This window comes from Lampris incognitus, chromosome 15, assembly GCF_029633865.1.
Source record: "Lampris incognitus isolate fLamInc1 chromosome 15, fLamInc1.hap2, whole genome shotgun sequence".
NCBI classification, from domain to species: Eukaryota; Metazoa; Chordata; class Actinopteri; order Lampriformes; family Lampridae; genus Lampris; species Lampris incognitus.
Window position 1 is genome coordinate 6981679 of NC_079225.1, and position 21154 is coordinate 7002832.

A 21154-nucleotide genomic window follows, 5' to 3' on the forward strand; every position below is an offset into this window, starting at 1 on the left:
GTGTCTCCCGGTGGAGTACAGATTGTAGTATTCTCCGTGTTTTTGCTTGTTTGATTATTCCCTTGTGTCAGTTCTCCTTGAGAGCTTGTTCGGAGAAGAACTCTCTTTGTGTTTTCCCCATTGGATTTTCCCATCGTGATTTTCTAGTTGAGATCAAGTTTTTGATATTCTAATTTCTCCTCTCTCACTGTGGATCTTATTACTCGGTTGGACTTCTACCTTAAAGGAGCAGTTTGTGTTTTTTTCCCTTTCGGACTTTAAAGGAGCAGTTTGTGTTTTTTTTCCCTTTCGGACTTTAAAGGAGCAGTTTGTGTTTTTTCCCTTTCGGACTTTAAAGGAGCAGTTTACGTTTTTTCCCTTTCGGACTTTAAAGGAGCAGTTTACGTTTTTTCCCTTTCGGACTTTAAGGGAGCAGTTTACGTTTTTTCCTTTTCGGATTAAGGGGGCAGTTTACGTTTTCCCATTTTTTAAGAAGCTATTCTCAAGTTCCGCCTGAATTGCCTCCCCCTTCTGTCCAGGCCCGGCCGGCTCTCCTCTACGAGTCCTGCCAGGTTGGTGCTTTACTTTGTCTTGTGTTGTCGCTATTGGGTTCGTTCTACAAACCCTAACAGATTTTTGTTTGTTTAAAAAGTAAACTACCAGAGTTCAGACCACTAACACATAGAAGATACTCAAACATGTGTGAGGCATATAACAGTACATGTGGGTCTGTGTAATGGGTTATGGGGTAGAAAAAGGATTAAAATCTTTCAGTCAGAGATATATAGCCCGCCTAAAGAGCGGAGTAGCACTTCGGATATCACCTGGCCAGTGGTGTCTGTAGCTGACCCATGACTTAAAGAGGGAGATGCATGTCGGGTCAAAGACTGTTGTTGTACAGAGTGTATCCTTAAAGGCTGACTCCCACAAGCTACCACTACAACTCACCTGTTGAGAACATGAGACTCTGGGAGATGTATAATGTCGAGACGACATTCATTTTGCAGGGGAGAGTGTGAGGCCCGGGGTAATATTGGAACTGTTATGGACACGGGGCACCCCGTTTTCATTAGTTTGCAGTGTTGGTCACATTAATTGGTTTGTTTATTTATCACAACTTTAATATTTGGCTCTATGAATGTGGGTTACATGTGAGGAGTTAATACAAGCACTTTAAGGTAGCTAGGGGTCCTCAGGGGTCCTCAGGAAAAGGCGGGGCGCGTCAGTAAACAGATCGCCTGCAGTGAAATGACCGAGTGACTGATGTGTCTGTGTCTCTGAATTATCAGATTAAAAAGAGTGAAAACCCATGCACGCCTGGAAGTCCCTCTTTGTCAAAGTGTGCAACACATGAAACATGTTCAGATACAAACTCGGCGAAACGCACTGAGATATAAACCATACACAACGCCTCGCCGTCCAGTAGATGTACCACTTCTACCAATGTTGAGGATCCCGGGAACAAACCCCACCGATACAGAGGTGGAGTGTACACCGGTTGCCCTGTACTACGATGATCGCATGTCCACGCTGGGCAATGTCATCAAAGCGGACGGTCGCTTCGTCCCATCTGCCCAGTATGTGGATCCCGGCGAGGGGGTGGAGGATACCTACATTGTAGAGGTGGAACCTACCAACAACCTCATGATTACAGGTATGTGCATCATACATCACATACATAGCAACCGTTACGCACATTGCGCATTGATGTACTTGTATCAGAAAGTGATTGTGTGTCTCCGTAGGTGCTGGTAGTGCTGACAGTGCGGACAGTGCAGATGGGACAGATGATGAAGTGGAGCCCATCAACCCCTTTGCTTGCTACTGCTGTTATAACACTGCCAATGCATACCTTAACTGTGGACACCTGTGTTGTACAGCATGTTTGGCACAACTGAAAAGAGAAGGTCGTATGGCATGTGGTATTTGCAGAGAGGACGCCTGTTATTACAGACCTCTTGAGATATCCTCAGACACGGATTTCATGTGCTATGCATGCTGCAAGCAGAAGGACTGGATCGCAGATTGCGGCCATGTAACATGTAACATGTACATGTACATGTAACAACACAAGATGTCCTGCTTGTGGTAAAGTGATCACCACGCTACGAAAAGCGTTTCCATCGACATCATAAAGACACAAAATAACTGTCAGATACTTTATTAGAATAGTTGCATGATACTATGCTGACACAGTATGACTTGTGTTGTACTACACCCACCCTATTATATATAGGCATATTTACATTATTTGACAAAGTACACAGGACATATTTGGCACTTAGAGTGCGGTTAGTGCACAGAGCACGGTCTTTTCGTTTACATTATTAAGGTAAAGAAGGGCCTTTTTTTGTTGTTTATTTCCAGGTGAACCCCAGTAAGCCAAATTCGAGTGGGGGTTTTAACATGTATAAAAACTCTGTACTCTGTGGTGCGAATTCCCCTTACGGGTGTTTTGTATATTGTACTGTTTGTACCTTATGAGCCACCGTAGGTTCAGCGGTGATGTAACCACGGAGTCTGGCGCGTGCGCGTGTACAGTGCGCGCATGACATTAACAACAAAAGCGCAGTGGTCCCATCTGATGTGAGCTCTGTATAAAAGTGAATGCAAATGCCTTGTGAAGAAAGGCAATAAATTCACCATCGCTGTTGAAAACAAGTCTGTTTATTTGTAAGTACGCAAAGTATAATCCGCTGAAGAAAGACACCTCAACAACCACACTTTAACTTTAGCTTTAATTTTCTCAAAAACGGGACAGTAAATCACATGAAACTTGTCATGGACATAGCCAGGGTCTTCCACTACATGAAGACCCTGGCTATGTTCTCACTCTTGCTATCTCAGCAAAGAATAGTCCATGAAATATTCTTTGCTGAGATTGCTGAAATGTGAAATACGAGACTTTCCTCGTCCTTTCTGTCCGCGCCAAGCACGCCTACCGTAACACCGCCAGTAGATGCGCATCAACATCCGACGAGCGGCTATTTGACCGGGCTTTCGTAAGTGACGGCTCAGTTGACCGTAGTCATCCTCAGGCCTGGGCGTTACCAAGCCGTGCTAGGCTGTGTGGCCGTAGCCGTGTCCAGGAGGGCTTGATCAATGCTGGGTCTGGGTCAATGCTGGGTCTGAGCTCCATGGTCGCCAAAACCCGGCCGCGTTTGATTTGGCGCCACTTCGTCCACAGTAGAATGGGAGACATGTCTTCCAAAACTCAAATGCCAGCGCCCGAGACAGCTTTGCCCGGCAGGAGCGACAGCGTCACAGTATCCGGTAAGAGCATTAGCACGTTAGCATAGCATGTGGCGTTGTGGACTATTTTGTGACACTGTTCGTGAACAGGAGACTTAACTGACCAACGCAATGGACTGGACAGAGACGGTTATACCGAGTTATCAAGCGGCTAACATCTGCGAAGCGTCCATTAGCTGCTGCCAACGGACCCTTTTCGAGTCCGCGTAGTGATTACGCCAGCCGGAGGCAAGGCAAAGCCAGAAGCGGTAACGTTAAATACCAATCACGTCCTCCGGCAGCGGACGTCATCTAGCTAGCTAACGTTAGCCAGCATGGCTCCACGCTGTGTTTTGGGGGGCCAGAGTCGAAGAAGTAATAAGCTAAACTTGACGTTTTATCGCACACCAGCTGCCACTCCCCGTCTAACAGATCGGTGACAGCTGTGGTTAAACGCCATAAGACGAAAGGACTGGACTGAGGAGATCATCAGAAATGCTCGTGTTTGTAGCGCACACGTCATATCAGGTACATATCGGGTAAGTAAGGTAACGTTAAACTACGCTTTTGTCTATTGTAGCTATGGATATTTGCCTCCAGCTAAGCTCCGCCCACAAAAACGTCATTATGTTTACTAACAGAAAAGGGGTCTAGCAAAACGCAGTTCTGGGCTGCTCACTGCGCATGCGTTTACCAAACTACGGTAAACTTGACGGAAAAGACTGTAGAGGCGAGGGAACAGTTCGCGGTGGGTCACTTTCCCATTTGTCACCAAGACACGAAAGACGTTTAATTTCTACTTGAATATACTAAAATGCGCTACAGACTGCTCCCGCGTTATTATTATATTGCATTGAAGTCAATGTTAAGGTGAACTGGAAAACAATGCAAAACAAGTAATACCAAAGACAATATGGACATGTTATTGAATAAAAACACGATAATGAGACTTCAAAATCATGACATGCCTGAGGAGTGGAGAAGAAGCATACGGGTACCGATTTTCAAGAACAAGGGCGGTGTGCAGAACTGTAGCAACTACAGAGGTTTAAAGTTGATCAGCCACAGCATGAAGATATGGGAAAGAGTAATAGAAGCTAGGTTAAGAGGAGAGGTGATGATCAGCGAGCAGCAGTATGGTTTCATGCCAGGAAAGAGCACCACAGATGTGATGTTTGCTTTGAGAATGTTGATGGAGAAGTATAGAGACGGTCAGGAGGAGTTACATGGTGTCTTTGTAGATTTAGAGAAAGCATACGACAGACAGGGTGCCGAGAGAGGAGGTGTGGTATTGTATGAGGAAGTCAGGAGTTGCAGAGAAGTATGTAGGAGTGGTGCAGGATATGTATGAGGGAAGTGTGACAGTGGTGAGGTGTGTGGCTGGAATGACAGATGGGTTCAAGGTGGAGGTGGGATTACATCAAGGATCGGCTCTGAGCCCTTTCTTGTTTGCAATGGTGATGGACAGGTTGGCAGACGAGATCAGGTAGGAGTCTCCGTAGACTATGATGTTCACGGATGACATTGTGATCAGTAATGAGAGTAGGGTGCAGGTGGAGGAGAGCCTGGAGAGGTGGAGGTATGCACTGGAGAGAAGAGGAATGAAAGTCAGTAGAAGCAAGACAGAATACATATGTGTGAATGAGAGGGAGGACAGTTGAATGGTGAGGATGCAAGGAGTAGAGGTTATGAAGGTGGATGAGTTTAAATACTTGGGTTCAACTGTTTAAATTAACGGGGAGCGCAGTAGAGAGGTGAAGAAGAGAGTGCAGGCAGGGTGGAGTGGGTGGAGAAGAGTGTCAGAAGTGATGTGCGACAGAAGGGTAACAGCAAGAGTTAAAGGGAAGGTTTACAAGATGGTTGTGAGACCAGCTATGTTATATGGTCTGGAGACAGTGGCACTGATGAAAAGACCCGAGGTGGAGCTAGAGCTTATCTATTCTGTCTTTATGCATGCTCAATAATCCAGGTAAGAAAATCAAAGAAGGTTGAATCAGTTCATCTGGACACAACATTTGTTGACAGATACGTTTCATCACCCAACTAAGTGACATCTTCAGTTTAAACTGACTGCAGGTGTCCCCACCCTTATATACAATACGGTGACTGCAGGTGTCCTCACCCTTATAAACAATATAGTGACTGCAGGTGTCCCCACCTTTATAAACAATACAGTGACTGCAGATGTCCCCACCCTTATAAACAATACAGTGACTGCAGGTGGCCCCACCTTTATAAACAATACAGTGACTGTAGGTGTCCCACGCTTATAAACAATACAGTGACTGCACGTGTCCCCACCCTTATAAACAATACAGTGGCATAACGACTGTAAACAATGACCGGTTTCATATGCAAATTGCTGTGACCATTAACTAGAGTTACAATGGTCATGTGTACTATTAACAGAAGACTGGGGAATCACAGCATTGTAAGATGGTGACAGATGCACTCTTAGGCCCCCCCTCGGTTCAGGGATGGTCGTTCCCTCTTTATATAGATGGCCTCTTTGACTCCCTGTTCAAACCAGCGTTCCTCCCTATCAAGGATGTGCACATCCTCATCCTTGAAGGAGTGGCCACTGGCTTGTAGATGGTGTAGACTGGAGTCCTGGTCTGAAGATGGTGTAGACTGTGGAGTCCTGGTCTGTAGATGGTGTAGACTGTGGAGTCCTGGTCTGTAGATGGTGTAGACCGTGGAGTCCTGGTCTGTAGATGGTGTAGACTGTGGAGTCCTGGTCTGTAGATGGTGTGGACCGTGGGTTCCTGGTCTGTAGATGGTGTAGACTGTGGAGTCCTGGTCTGTAGATGGTGTAGACTGTGGAGTCCTGGTCTGTAGATGGTGTAGACCGTGGATTCCTGGTCTGTAGATGGTGTAGACCGTGGATTCCTGGTCTGTAGATGGTGTAGACTGTGGAGTCCTGGTCTGTAGATGGTGTAGACCGTGGGTTCCTGGTCTGTAGATGGTGTAGACTGTGGAGTCCTGGTCTGACATGTTAGCTCTCCTGTGTTGTGTGACACATGGAACCAAGGAATTTCTTTTTTCAAAAGCAAAATCTTCCCAAGACTGATCTTGAAGTGATTTTTTTAAAATTCCAGTGAAACATGTTTTGAACCCAGATATCTTGATGTACATTTGTTTAATGTCCCGCTTGTTCTTTCTGTCTCTCACTCTCTCTTTCTGTCTCTCACTCTGTCTATCTCTCACTTTTTCTATCTCTTTCTATCTCTCACGCTTTCGGTCTCTCACTCTTTCGGTCTCTCACTCTTTATGTCTCTCACTCTTGCTGTCACTATTTCCACCTCTCACTCTTTGGCTCTCTCACTCTTTCTGTATTAACTCTCTCACTCTTCTGTCTCCCTCTCATGCTCACTGTTTCTATATCTCTCACTCTTTCCGTCTCTCACTCTTTCCGTCTCTCACTCGTTCTATCTCATGCTTTGTCTCCACTCTCTCATTCTTTCTATCTCTCACTCTTTATGTCTCGCACTCTTGCTGTCACTCTTTCTACCACTTACTCCTTGTCTCTCTCACTATTTACCTCTCACTCTTTCTGTATATCACTCTCTCACTCTTCTGTCTCTCTCATGCTCACTGCTTCTATCTCTCACTCTTTCTGTATATCAATCTTTCTATCTCTCTCACTCTCGTTCTATCTCATGCTTTCTGTCTCTCACTCTCTCTTTCTTTCTATCTCTCTCACTCTTTCTATATCTCACTCTTTCTATCAATTCAATTTAAATGTGCTTTATTGGCATGACAGGCATTCTCATATTGGCAAAGCATTAATAACACATGATACACAATACCTAATGTCATAACAAACAATACAAACAAGACAGTCGAAAACAAACAAACAGACATATATTGATGAAGTGATTTTAGTCACTCATTGTCCCTCACTTTGTGGCAGCTGCTACACACTTTGCTGCCACCATGAACCTTGGGCTTTCTCACCTAAGAAGTAGGGGATTGCCTGGGCAGAGTCAACATGTATTTGTGTTTTTGTTATTTTTACGAATTTGGGGTGGTGTTCTTTTCTTATATGTTTGTGTTTGTCACATGTGGTCAGGAAGTGGAGCTGTGTCTCCACCACTGCTTGACCACAGTGAGACACAGCCTGTCTGTCCTCTCTGGGCAGCAGGTTTGTGTGTGTGGGTCTGTCTCCATGCCAGGCTGTGCTCACTGAGTGTGGACATTGTCAAGGTGTTTCTCGGTGTGTTACCAGTCAGGTGGTCACATGTTCTGCCGTGGTGTACTGTCTGTTTAGAACCACACAGCCCTGGAGTTTACTTTGGGGTTTTGTTGTTCTGGTCCAACAGGTTTCATCATCGTGTTTGTGTTGATTGACAGGTTGGTTGGGTGGAATGTGTTGAGGAATGACGTCACTGTCCTGAGGCTGGTTATTATTAGTGGTGTTAGAAGGTCTAGTGTTAGCCTGTTGAGCGTCGGGACCAGTTGACTCAGGGGACTCTTCTCTATGTTCATCTCTTGGCTTTTGAGGGATTTATAATGTCAGGATTTGGGGTCACTCATTTTTAGGTGTTTCCAGAATTGAATGGCTCTTTTTTCAGTGTGAATTATTCAAGGGTATTGGCCTAATTCTGCTCTGCATGTGTAGTTGGGAGACTTCCTCTGGACCCGGAGGATTCTCTTACAAAATTCTGCATGCAGGCTTTTGATTGGATGTTTTCCCCATTTTCCAAATTCGTGTTTTGTGAGAGGACTCCAAACCTCCCTGCCATATAGTGCAGTTGGCTCAATCACTGATTGGAATATTTTGAGCCGGGTCCTAACTGGGATGTCAGCATGTGTTGACTTTTTGATGGCATGGAAAGCCCTTCTTGCCTTCTTTCAGTTCATTAAGGACCAAGTTAAAATGACCAGTGGACCTGATCTTCAACCCTAGGTGTGTGTAGTTAGTTGGTTGTTGGATTTTAGTTGTTCCCAGGGTGAAGTTGTACTTTGGGCAGGTGTGCCAGAGTGAAGGAGGGGTGAGCAGGTGTCAAGGGAGAGGAGGTGATTGCTTGATGGCCAGCAGGTGTGTAGATTGAAACCATGGGCAGGTGTGCCAGAGTGAAGGAGGGGTGAGCAGGTATCAAGGAAAAGGGGTTGTGACCTCTTTCTATTTCTCTCACTCTCTTTCTGTCTTTCACTCTTTCTGTCTTTCACTCTTTCTATCTATCTCTGTCTTTCTATCTGTCTTTCTATCGCTCTACCTCTCTCTCTCACTCTCTTTCTATCTCTCTCTCAGTCTTTCTATCTCCGTCTTTCTATCTCTCTCTCACTCTTTCTCCATCAGTCACTCTTGTTCCATCTCTTGTCCCTTTTTACAGCTAAGCATGATGTGAATGGCAACAGGACTACTCCACCCTTTCCGGAAAGGACAGAGATGGTCATGTTTGGTAAGAAACTGTTCCTTAAACTTCAAAATTAAAAAAAAAGCTGACTGATAAATACAGTAGATCATTTTTATGAATAAGAATTTTTCAAATAACCAAGGTCAGAAGTTTAACATAAAAAAAGGTAAATTACAACATAAGTAACATATCAGTATTGCAGCTGTGACCCTGGCATCTTTATTGAATAAGAGCTCATCTAACGTTACATGGTATTTCGTCTATATGAGCAAACTGCAAAGTATGATATAACTTTAATAATCTATTGCCAATGTAATTATTAATTAATTAAGATGTAATGTAATTACATGTGCATGTAAATACATTCTTTCTTGGCTTTGTACCTGAATGTTTGACCTCTTAGCTAGTCACCAGGTTTTTCCAGCCAGTTTAAGAGGGAAGGAGTGAAGGCGTGCTGCATGCTGTGGTGCCCTAACCCTAACTTAACCATGCCACATGTAATTGCCCTAACTTCATCATACCACATGTAATTACTCTAACTCAACCATGCCACATGTAATTACCCAACTTCACCATGCCACATGTAATTATCCAACGTAACCATACCACATGTAATACCCAGCTTAACCATGCCACATGTAATTACCCAACTTAACCATGCCACATGTAATTACCCAACTTCATCATGCCACATGTAATTACCCATCTTCACCATGCCACATGTAATTACCCAACTTAACCATGCCACATGTAATTATCCAACGTAACCATGCCACATGTAATTACCCAACTTCACCATACCACATGTAATTACCCAACTTAACCATGCCACAACACTGCTGTCAGTCTTTCACAGTCCAATTAGTAAGACTGTGTATTGGTCTAAGCCAGCGTTTCTCAAAGTGTGTGGGGCGTGATGCATGCCTCTGTGCCGGCACAGAGGCATGGTCTAGTTTAGTGTAGTGCGGAACTACTGATTTGATGTCGCAATCTTTTTCATGGTGGAACAATCAACAAAATGCTTTCATGAGCCAGAGAGTGTGTAGGTTGACAGGATGGAGAGATATTTTACAGGGACGAAAAGAAAGACGGGCAATGCTCCCGGGACAAACAAGACAAAGTGCTTAGCTGACGGTAATCACCCAAAAACCAAGTTAACCCTCCTGTTATCTTCAAATTTTACTAGCATCTTTAACCTTGGGGTCAATTGGACCCTTGCAGTTTTAACCTCCAGAAAATGGTTATAATTGAAAGTGTTACCCAAGTTTATGTGTCAGGTACTTTATGTTTCTTTGCTGACTACCTAAATAGCTCTTTAAATAAAACATAACCGCCCCCCACCCCCTTCTACAGCCAGAATACCTATTACGTGACGATGGAAAAATATGCAGATCACTATAAAATCTCTTTGATTGACCTCAGATTGGAAAGAAAGATCTTTTTGATGTTTTATATATTATTATAAGTACAGATTTTTGTTGTTAATAACATTTGGAAAGAAAAAAATTCTCTTGTAACATGTATTATGTTCGGGGTCAATTTGGCCCCAGGAAAACAAACACAATTTCAAACATTTAGAAGGATTTGGGGAGTTTGGGAACTACACCAGCAAAGCGCAAGAGAGGCCGGCCAAAAGCAGTATCATGATGATGTCAGAGAGTGGCTTAGTCTGGAAATATCGGAGGCAACAAGATCAGCTCAGGACAGAGAGAACTGGAGGAGACTTGCATGGCAAGCATGTCATCCTGATGGTGCTGGCAACCCTCGCTAATGAGGAAGCCTTGAAGAAGAAGAAGGATTTTACTTGTATAACCCAACATCATCGTCAGAACATCAGTAAGGAATACATAACCACTCTTTATTTACAAAAACAAAAACAAAAAAACAACTCCATAAAAAGGAGATGTGAGCATTTTGTCAGGGATTGTTCTATGCTACTATAAGTGTATACTATGTAGTTTGGCAGAATACAAACAGCATAGACAGAATATGAACAGCATATTATTTTTCCTACAGGCCACCAGAAGGTACAGTCCAGCCTTTTGTCTGCACTGCTGTGCACATGATGTGCAGAGAGTGTGTGCATGCTCCTTGCAGACATATTTCTTGCATTTCACACAGGTGTTGCTGGTCTTGGAGTCATTTCCGGTGGGACAGACCTGGCACCTGCCATGTTTCCTGCCAGCCGTTTGAACCACTGGAGGAGTTGGGGAGTGTGTCTCTGTTGTTCTGCTCTGGATGTCTTTCACAACAGTTGCAGCAGCTGTTGATGCTCTTGGAAGGCACCATCTTCTCTCGATATGAGGTTTCACCAGCGCGCAACCCAGCTGCTCCAGGAAAATCCTCCTTCAACTCAGTTTTCCGCTGTTCAAATCCTTGTTTATTTTGCTCCATATTACAAAGGCATTGTAATCGTCACATCAATGATGTTGACGAAAATGACAAGGAGCCAACACGCAGTCATGTGTCGGCAGCTGTATGTGGCTGTGACCTAGTCCAGGTTATCAACCCCTCCCTTTGTCTCGTTGTAGTCCAAGACCATTTGTGGTTTTCTGTCTTCTCTGGTGGTCAGGGCAGCATCTTTGTGCATGGTGCTCATCAGTAGGACACTTTTCCCTTTCTTGGGGCAATAGGAGACGACAGTGGCTCTGTCAGTCAAGGCCAACATTGAAGATGTTACCTTGCTGTTCTTCATCGCAAGAAGCTCAGAGGGAAGCTCTGGCTTGTTCTTTCTCACTGTCCCCAGCATGGTAACCTTTCTTTTCAGCAGTTCCTCACCCAGGGCATACGATGTGAAAGAATGATCACACGTAATGTTATGACCATTCAGTCCTTCAGCCATGTCTAGTACCACCCTCGTGCCCAGATTGTTTTTCAGGTGCTTCGCCAGGGGATCTGCCAGTGTAGACCTGCATATTTCAAGCATAGCTGGACTGTGCATCACACGCTGCCCATATTTTGATACCGTATTTGGCCGGTTTGCTTGGTATGTATTGTCTGAAGGGACAGCGCCCATGAAATACAACCAGACATTCATCCACAGTCACGTGGGGGCCTAGATTGTAAAGTTAGGGTAATTGCCGAACCCACTTGTCCCATACATCCCATATTGCTGCAAGTTTGTCACGCTCTCATAGGGCCTGCCTTGTTTCTCTGTCATCAAAGCGTATGACACGGGAGAAAACATGGAACGTCTTTACAGACGCGGTGGCTGCAAATATTGCCCTTCCAGTGTCAGCAGCCCAAAGCCTCCCTGTTGCTTCACCTTTTTACTTGTGCACTCCTGCCAAAGTGAGCAACCCAATGTAGGCTTGCAAGTGGGTCACATCCAAGTCTTTCCAACTGTCCCCATACACACGCCTCCCGTCTAAGTTTGGCATCCCAAGCATATAATTTTCAATTGGTGGCGTGACAAAGAGCTCAGATGAGGATTTGATGTCTTCGACATAGTTGACAGTGTATCTGGTGGGGCCTGGGACCATTTTCATGTCCTTAGCAGCACTAAGTCTACCGTGTCCTTGAAGTGGAGAGAGGGCCCATAATACCGTTCCATTATGGGAAGGTAACGTGTCTGCTAGTGGTTGAGAGTCAACAGGAGGGTCCACACTGTGATTCTCATCAGAGGAGGATACCTCATAATCAGGGTCCTCCTCAACATCCTCCTCTGTCTCAGACACATTCTCCTCTATGTCACGTTCAGCGTCAGAGAGCTGTGCCATAACCTCATGGAGAGGAAACCTTTGCTTAGAGGTCATTCTCAGTTGAGAGAGAGCACAGAGAGAGAGAGCACACACACACACACACACACACACACACACACACACACACACACACACACACAGTCCAGAGCGGGAAATATAAAAGTTCTCGTGAGAATTGTGTTGTCCCTTCCCTCATATGAATTGTCAGTTCTACTAATACAGGTGTGTGTCTGTTAGGTCTCACACACACACACACACACAGACACACTTTTTTTTGCTTTAGGTTGTCCGTCGTGTCCGATGATGACAATCCTGGCTCTGTCACTTGTGAGTCTTCTTATGGCTGTAAAGCCCAATCCGCGATCCACAATGTCTGCCGCAGACAGAACAGGTGAAATCACTGACTGGGGGTGTAGGTGTGGTACTGGCTTCATGTCTCTTCAGACGCCTTCTGGTCCGTCGATCACCGTGGTCCTTCTCGAGGTTTTGCACCCCTTGTTGACAGAGCTGCCGCCAGATGGAGCGTTGGGCGGCAGTGTCTTCCAGCTGGCTCAGGTTCAGGCCGCACTTTTTTATGATGGTCTTAAGCTGGTCTTTGTACCGTTTTTCTGGCCCCCTGCCAAGCGGCGGCCAAGATGTAGCTGGCCATACAGCACTTTACGCGGTAAGCGCTCCTTTGGCATACTGATGACGTGACCGAGCCATCGAAGTTGGTGCTGGGTGACGGTAGCCTCCATGCTGATGCAGTTGGTCTTGCGGAGTATTTCAGTATGGGGCACTCGGTCACGCCAGGTTATCCTCAGGATGCATTGTAGGCATCTGGTGTGGAAGACCTCAAGCATCCTGAGGTGGTGGCTGTACAGGGTCCACGCCTCACAGCTGTAGAGGAGAGTCGTGATGACAACTGCCAAGTACAGATATTTTGGTGTGGAGGTTGAGGCCTTTGTTTTGAAAGACCCTTCTCCTAAGTCTGCCAAAAGAGGATGACGCTTGTTTAATCCGGTTTTGTATCTCCCTGTCGATGCTGCAGTCGTCAGAGAGGAAGCTGCCCAGGTATTTGAAGGATTCCACTGTTGCAAGTGGTTTGTCGGAGATGTTGAAGGTTGGTGAATGAGATGGAGGAGTAGATGCCCACTGGCATACTACTTCAGTCTTTGCCACATTTATAGAGAGCCCCAGCCTACCATACGCCCTTGCAGCAGCTGCAAGGGTAGCTTGTAGTGCCTCGGGTGTGTGGGCCACAACTGCACAGTCATCTGCGTACTGTAACTCGATGATGTGCTCCGATGTCATTTTTGTGACCGCTTGGAGCCTACGGATGTTAAATAGGTTTCCATCTAGTCTGAAGTCCACAGGAACCCCACTGTCCTTCCTGATTTCCTTGTGGAGCAGCAATGTCACACACAGGAGGAATATGTTGAAGAGAACTGGAGCAAGGATGCACCCCTGACGTACCCCGGTGCACACCCTGAAGGGCTCGGATTCCTGGCCTCCAATGGTCACACGTGCCATCATCCCCACGTGAAATCTTTGAAGGATGTTGACAAACTTTCATGGACAGCCAAACTTCAGGAGGATGTTCCATAGGATGTCCCTGTTGACTGTGTCGAAAGCCTTTGACAGGTCGATGAAGGCTATGAAGAGGTTCTGATTTTGCTCCCTACACTTCTCTTGGAGTTGCGGTGCTGTGAACACCATGTCCACAGTACTCCTATTCCTCCTAAACCCACACTGTGACTCAGGCAACAGCTCCTCTGAGATGTGTTTTACCAGCCTGTGTAACATGAGTTTGGCCAGGACTTTTCCAGCAACAGCCAGTAGTGAAATGCCACAGCTGTTGCCACAGAGGGACTTGTCTCCTTTGCCTTTATATATAGAGATGATGTTAGCATCCCTCCACTGCTGAGGGACAGTTTCGTTCTTCCATACGTGTGAGATGAACAGGAAAAGTGCACGGGTGCAGAGGTAGCCTCCCTGTTTAAAAATCTCTGCAGGGATACTGTCAGGGCCAGGGGTCTTGTTATTTTTCAGCGACCTAACTGCACAATGAACCTCTTCAAAGGTTGGTGGAAGGTCAAGGTCTTGGATGGTGGGGCGGACAGGTAGTTCATCCAAGATCGAGGGATCTGTTGGGGAGGGCTGGTTCAAAAGAGTCTCAAAATGTTCTGCCCATCTTTTTGTGATGAGTTTCTGGTCCTTTATTAGGGTGGTACCATCATCAGACTTCAGGGGGGAGATAGAGCAGTTTCTTGGGCCGTAGATGGTTTTCACTGCATCATAAAAGTTGTGCATATCATTTCTATCGACATGGGATTGTATTTCATTTGCCTTCGATATCCACCACTCATTCTGCAGGGCACGCAATTTTGACTGCACCTCTCTCCTGGATGCTTGCCATTGTTGCCGGAGTGTAGCTGATGTGGGATTGTTGAGGACAGCACTGTGTGCTTTATGCATGCCTTTGAGTATGGAAGTTATTGTGCCTGTGTTGTCATTGAACCAGTCCTGGTGTTTTCTGCTCTTGTAACCGATGGATTGGGATGCTGCCTTGTAGAGTCTGGAGCTCATGGAAGACCATTTCCTGTCAATGGAATCATCCGTGCTCAAGAGAAGCTCAATGTCTTCTAGGTTTTCAGCCAGAGAGAGGCGGAGATTGTTCTGGACCTCAGCCTTTTCTAGCCGGGTACAGTCAAGCCTCTTCTTTCCTGACCTTTGGAGACGAACAGCAGGGCCTACCTCCACCTGGAGGTAGGTCCTGCTGTGTGTAGGTCTCACGCACACACACACACAGACACACACACACACATACACACAGACACACACACACGCACACACATACAGACACACACACCCGCACACACACACACACGCTCCAGCGCGGGAAATATGAAAGTTCTCGTGAGAATTGTGTTGTCCCTTCCCTCATATGAACTGTCAGTTCTACTAATACAGGTGTGTGTCTGTTAGGTCTCACGCACACACACACGCACACACACAAGCATGCGCACACACACACACACGCGCGCGAGCACACACACACACACACACTGATATACAATGCACACAGATACATTGATTGTGCCCGTGTTCAGTGTTAAGTTTATGTACGTTTCTTGTGTTGTTATCTTAATGTCTTGTTTGTTCTTTGTCGTTCATTAAAATAACCAAATAAACAAATTAACATAAAACAGCTTGCTCAGCTATTAGACGAGATCTGTACAAGTGAACCCACCACGAGTCAGACAGAGACACAAAACAGCCACACTTCTGTTATATGAGAAAGCTTAGCAGTGTCATACTCGGACATTTTTCTGACAAATAACGGTCGCCTTGTATTTCTGAGTTATTTCACCGATTACTGCCCCAGTGAAGAACGAGGGATAAGTGAACGAACTGTAATAACTAGAAGAAGGTAGCACGTTTATGATCATAACTGCGGCACAGCGGAGCTCTTCGGCGTTGTGTCTGCCGGCCAAGCGGGACTGACGCGTGACGTCACCGCCGTGCGTTAGAAGGGTGTCACGTGACCCGACTGACCCGGGATTTATTTCCACATTTTAACAGCGGGATTACAAAGTGTGCATGTAGTACAAGAATGTGCCCACAATATGTATTTATGCACTTCACCGGTATTGATAGCCTACATTTAACAAACAAATAAAAAAAATAGCCAAGCACCCGAATCCCAAAACTGAAAACCGAATACTTACCTAATGAACGAATATCCAGATAGTCGAATATTCGGGTCCAGCCCTACTACATTGTAGCCCGAAGATCACTTTTAATACGTTTTAGTTTGCTGAAAGACCTTTTGTTTGCTCTTTCTTTTTGTATTTAGCACCAGACCTTTTCTTCTTGCCCCTGCTTTTTGTGCCCTGGTGGCATCACTGACGAGCGACCGTAGGGGGGCACAGTCTAGTTTTCTAGATGTTTGTAGCTGTTGCTCAGCAAATGATTAAAAATGTAATAATAGAAATTTGAAATAAAAAAATGAAAGTTTGCCTTTTTTTGTTTGGCTGGGACTAACGGGTCAGACCCTTTAGTCGACTGGTTAACGTAGTCGCCCGTGGTGCGGGAGCCACGGGTTCGCGTCCTGGCTGTGGCGGTCCCCTCCATCGAAAGCGCTTCCTGAAGGAGGGGGGTAGTGTAACATGCATGGGTAAATAGACTCACTAGCCCTTGGCTAACGGGTCGGACCCTTTAGTCGATTGGTTATCATTGTTGCCCGTAGCGAATGGACTCTGGCAAGTGCTGGCGTAGCGAATTCAGGGGCTAGTCGGGAACCGCTACATCCGGGATGCGAACCCGGATCTCCCACACCACGTGTGACAACGTTAACCAGTCAACTAAAGGGTCCGACCCTTAAGCGGTTTGGATGAAGGATGGAGAAGGTCTTTCTCGGTAACACTGTTCGAAATCGTGCTTAAGGATATTGGGTACAGTGTATGTGTTTTTGAAGCAATACGCTTAAGGATATTTGTAGGCTATATTTAATGTTTATTGATTTATATTTTTTTATTTTTTAGTGCCCTGTGGTGTCTGGCGCCCCCCATGCATCACTTATACTACACACCTCTCATTTGCGCAGCTGTTCTGCGGACAAGATGGCAGAAAGTGACTCAGACCTTAGTGCGTGTAAATCATACTGTGTCTTTTAGTGCTGGAACATGATGTGAAAATGTTGATGTAGTGGCCTGTGTTCCTCATGCTCTACATGGTTACTCGTTGTGTACTGAGGTAACATGGCCTCAGAGCTGTAGCGAATTCAGGGGGAAGCCCAGGAACTGCCACAGCCGGGACGCGGACCCAGGTCTGCCGCACTACGGGCGACTACGTTAACCAGTCGACTAATGGGTCGGACTCTTTAAACAACAGGTTAACATAGTCGCCTGTGGTGCGGGAGACCCGGCTTTGCATCCCAGTGTGGCGGTTCCCAGGCTGCCCCCTGAATTCACTACAGAGCATTTATGCAAGTGATCTGAGGGCTTTCTTTGAGTGGTTTAAATAGCTTCAGTGGCAGTATTCATGAAATTGTCCTTGATGAAGGACTTCTTTTTCAAAACTGATTTCCGGGAACAGTTATCTTAGTTGTATGTGCTTCTTATTTTCAGTGGTTCACATCAATGTTCCACCCTCAGTATAAAACCATATACTTTTCAATTTTGCATTGCCACAATAGTTTACAATTTTACAAGTTTACAGTGTAACAGCAATGGCAAAGCTAGCCCTTAACAGAATGTTGCTTAACTCAACTGAGCAGCAGTCAGTAAACGGCAATAACTCACACATGAAAATGATGAAAATATTTATTTTAGAATCAAACAAATATTCATGTTAAACGTATTACACCACAAGGCCAAATCCGGACATTTTCATGTACATTTTCAGACTTGTTTATGGAAAATGACCTTTCTAGAAATCATCAGAGTGGTAAGCTAGTTATACTGCAGGAAGTACAAACGTTACCAGTGAAAACACAACCAACACATCTCGTAACTAGATGAGTTCATATGTTTCATTTGTCCCCTGCTGCATGTTGAAGAGCATGTGCTGTGGTGCTTTCAGTGGGGTCCCTCCTCTTTACTGCAGCTCTGACCATGAAATAAAACATAACATTTATAGCTACAATGACCGCCTTGTCATGTCATAACCACGACAAACTTTTGGAAAATTCCTCCCATTTAACGATCATATCCTACATATCATCACCTACAGTATAAGTAAGCAATCTCTGAGATAGTAGATATGGTTATATGCACTTAACTCCAGTAGTCTGTAGCACCTACTGGAGAAGACCTACAGAAGAAGACCTACTGGAGATGACCTACTGGAGATGACCTACAGGAGAAGACCTACTGCAGATGACCTACTGGACAAGACCTACTGGAGAAGATGCGAGAACTCCGTTTTATTGAAGCTTTCCCAGCTACTCGCAATATTCTGAGCTTTGAGTTGAGGCCGTACTTTAAAAGAATTCAATTCAATTCAATGTATTGTCATTAAAAACAATGTGCAGGCACATGTTAAAAATGAAATGAGGGCTGTGGCTTCACCAAACAGTGCAAGACAGACACAGACAAACACAGCAAACACAATATAAGATATACACAGGCCAAAAGCTAAAAATAAGTTAAAAGAGAGCTGGAGTACAAAATATTTAAAAATATCTACAGACATTCAGTGGGTAGCCAGGTTCAGGTGGGCAACAGCTTGTGGAAAGAAGCTGTTTTTGAGCCTGGTAAGTGCGGGCTCTGAGGCTCCTGTAGCGCCTTCCAGAGTGCAGGGGGGGAGAACAGTCCATGGTTGGGGTGGGTGGGATCTCTGCTGATGCTCAGACCCCTTCGAAGGCAGCGTTTGTGATAAATGTCTTTTATGGCTGGGAGCTGGGTACCGGTGATATGCTGGGCCACCTTGACGATCCGCTGCAGAGCTTTCTGATCTACTGAGGTGCAGCTGCCGTACCACACTGAGATGCAGCTGGTCAGGATGCTCTCTATGGTGCAGTGGTAGAAGTTGGTGAGAATTTTGGGGGGTAGACAGGCGCTGCTCAGCCTCCTCAGGAAATGCAGGCGTTGTTGGGCCTTTTTCACAAGAGCCTGGGTGTTTAATGTCCAGGAGAGTTCCTCGCTGATGTGGACTCCAAGAAATGTAAAGCTGGAAACACGCTCCACTTCCACCCCATTGATGTGTATGGGGGAGTCGCTGCAGCTTCTAGACTTCCTGAAGTCCACAATCAGCTCCTTCGTCTTCTGCACATTAAGAACAAGATTGTTGGTAGTACACCATGATGTGAGGTGCTCAATCTTGTCCCTGTAGGCCGTCTCGTCATTGTTGGTGATACGGCCAATGACTGTGGTGTCATCTGCAAAGTTTCCTATAACATTAGAGGGGTGAGTTGGCAGGCAGTCGTGGGTAAAGAGGGAGAAAAGGAGGGGGCTCAGAACACAGCCTTGAGGGGCACCTGTGCTGAGGGTCAGGGTGTAGGAGGTGTGACAACCACGGGGGAATTTAGCGCAGGACCCAACAACGAAACAGAGACCGTCGGCAAGTTGAGCCCGCTGTGGGCATTTATTCAAAACACACAAGGGAAAAACGCCCAACAGGAGTCCTGCTCCTCGTCTGTGCCGGCTGGCTCCCCTCTTTGTTGGCTCGTACACGGGGCAGCCATCATAACTATAGCTTTCTCTCTCGCTCCGAGCGGTTGTGTCTGGCTCCCTTTTATCCTGGGGCTCCTCATCAGCCTCCGATTGGGGCCAGGTGTGTCGCTCAGTCTCCCTCTCGCGATTGGGGCCAGGTGCGTTTCTGGGCTGTGCTGGGTTGCTGGCCATGGTGCTGAAGCTGGGCTGACCCCGGGGTTGTCACAACTCCCCCTCCCACGAAGGAAGCCCGGGTCAGGGATCTCAGGCGGGTGGCTCGAGGGCTGGGAACGGTTGGGCGGGCGCCCAGGACGCTGGAGGCAGAACATCTCCAGTGGGGGACCTGAGGGCTGGGACCGATCGGGAGGGCGCCCAGGCTTCAGAGGCGGCGGGATGGCCGCGGGGCAAGCTGGACTCGAAGGCGGCCTGCCAGCCGCGGGACTCGAAGGCGGCCTGGCAGCCGCGGGGCTCAAAGGCAACCTGCCAGCCGTGGGACCTGAAGGCGGCGTGGCCGCCGCGGGGCTAGCGGAACTCACAGGCGGCGTAGCAGCCGCAGGGCTAGCGGAACTCACAGGCGGCGTCTCGGGGACGCTGGGCATCCAAGCCCGACTGGTCGGGGGGAGGCCGGTGACGGCAGCCATTATCTGCTTGAGAGTGGCCATGCCCTCAGCCTGCCTGGCTTGGTCTTGGATCAGCAACTGCATTGCTGCCTCCATGCTTCGGCTGTTCACGGTCTGCTTTACTGAATCGGGTGTTCTGGTAATGGTTTCACGTTGCCCGCATTCTCCACCAACTGTGACAACCACGGGGGAACTTAGCACCCGACCCAACAACGAAGCAGAGGCCGTCGGCAAGTTGAGCCTGCTGTGGGCATTTATTCAAAGCACAAAAGGAAAAGCCCTCAACAGGAGTCCTGCTCCTCGTCTGTGCCGGCTGGCTCCCCTCTTCGTATAGCTTTCTCTCTCCCCCCGGGCAGCTGTGTCTGGCTCCCTTTTATCCTGGGGCTCCTCATCAGCCTCCGATTGGGGCCAGGTGTGTCGCTCAGTCTCCCTCTCGTGATTGGGGCCAGGTGCGTTTCTGGGCTGTGCCGGGTCGCTGGTCATGGTGCTGAAGCTGGGCTGACCCCGGGGTTGTCACAGAGGTGTGGTCACCTAACCTTACAGACTGAGGTCTGTTGGTCAGGAAGTCCAGGATCCAGTTACAGAGGGAGGGTTTGAGGCCAAGGGAGAGGAGTTTGGTGGTTAGTTTGGCGGGGATGATAGTGTTGAAGGCAGAGCTGTAATCTATAAACAGCATCCGGATGTATGTGTTGTTAAGAAGTGAAGAATGTTACATTTGATGGTTTATCCATCCATCCATCCATTATCCAATCTGCTTATCCTGCTTTCAGGGTCGCGGGGATGCTGGAGCCTATCCCAGCAGTCATTGGGCAGCGGCGGCGGGGGGGGGGGGCACCCGGGGGGGGCACCCTGAGCAGGCTGCCAGGCCATCACAGGGCCGAATGGTGATTTTTGATTGTGTTCAAATTCAAAATACTTATTCTGCATTACTACCATGTCATCATTACAAATAGGGATATATGTCTCAAAAATATACAAAAACTAGAGCTGAACATAATGAGAACTAGATTAAGTTCGAATGTTTAGGGAAAAAAATAACCAAAACCTAGACAATGCATTAAGAACTAATTCAATTCAATTTTGTCATTAAAAACAATGTGCAGGCACATGTTAAAAATGAAATGAGG

General features: G+C 46.6%; 1 protein-coding gene across 1 annotated transcript in view; it reads left to right on the top strand.

The window, feature by feature from the left end:
• Positions 1-2853: 2853 nt before the first annotated feature.
• msraa (methionine sulfoxide reductase Aa) overlaps positions 2854-21154 on the top strand; it is a 40821-nt gene continuing 22520 nt past the window's right edge. Inside the window, exons 1-2 of the mRNA XM_056294504.1 lie at positions 2854-3252; positions 8547-8615. Of these exons, the coding sequence (XP_056150479.1) occupies positions 3099-3252; positions 8547-8615 (223 nt within the window). The 5' untranslated portion in view covers positions 2854-3098. The remainder of the gene's footprint in view (positions 3253-8546; positions 8616-21154) is intronic.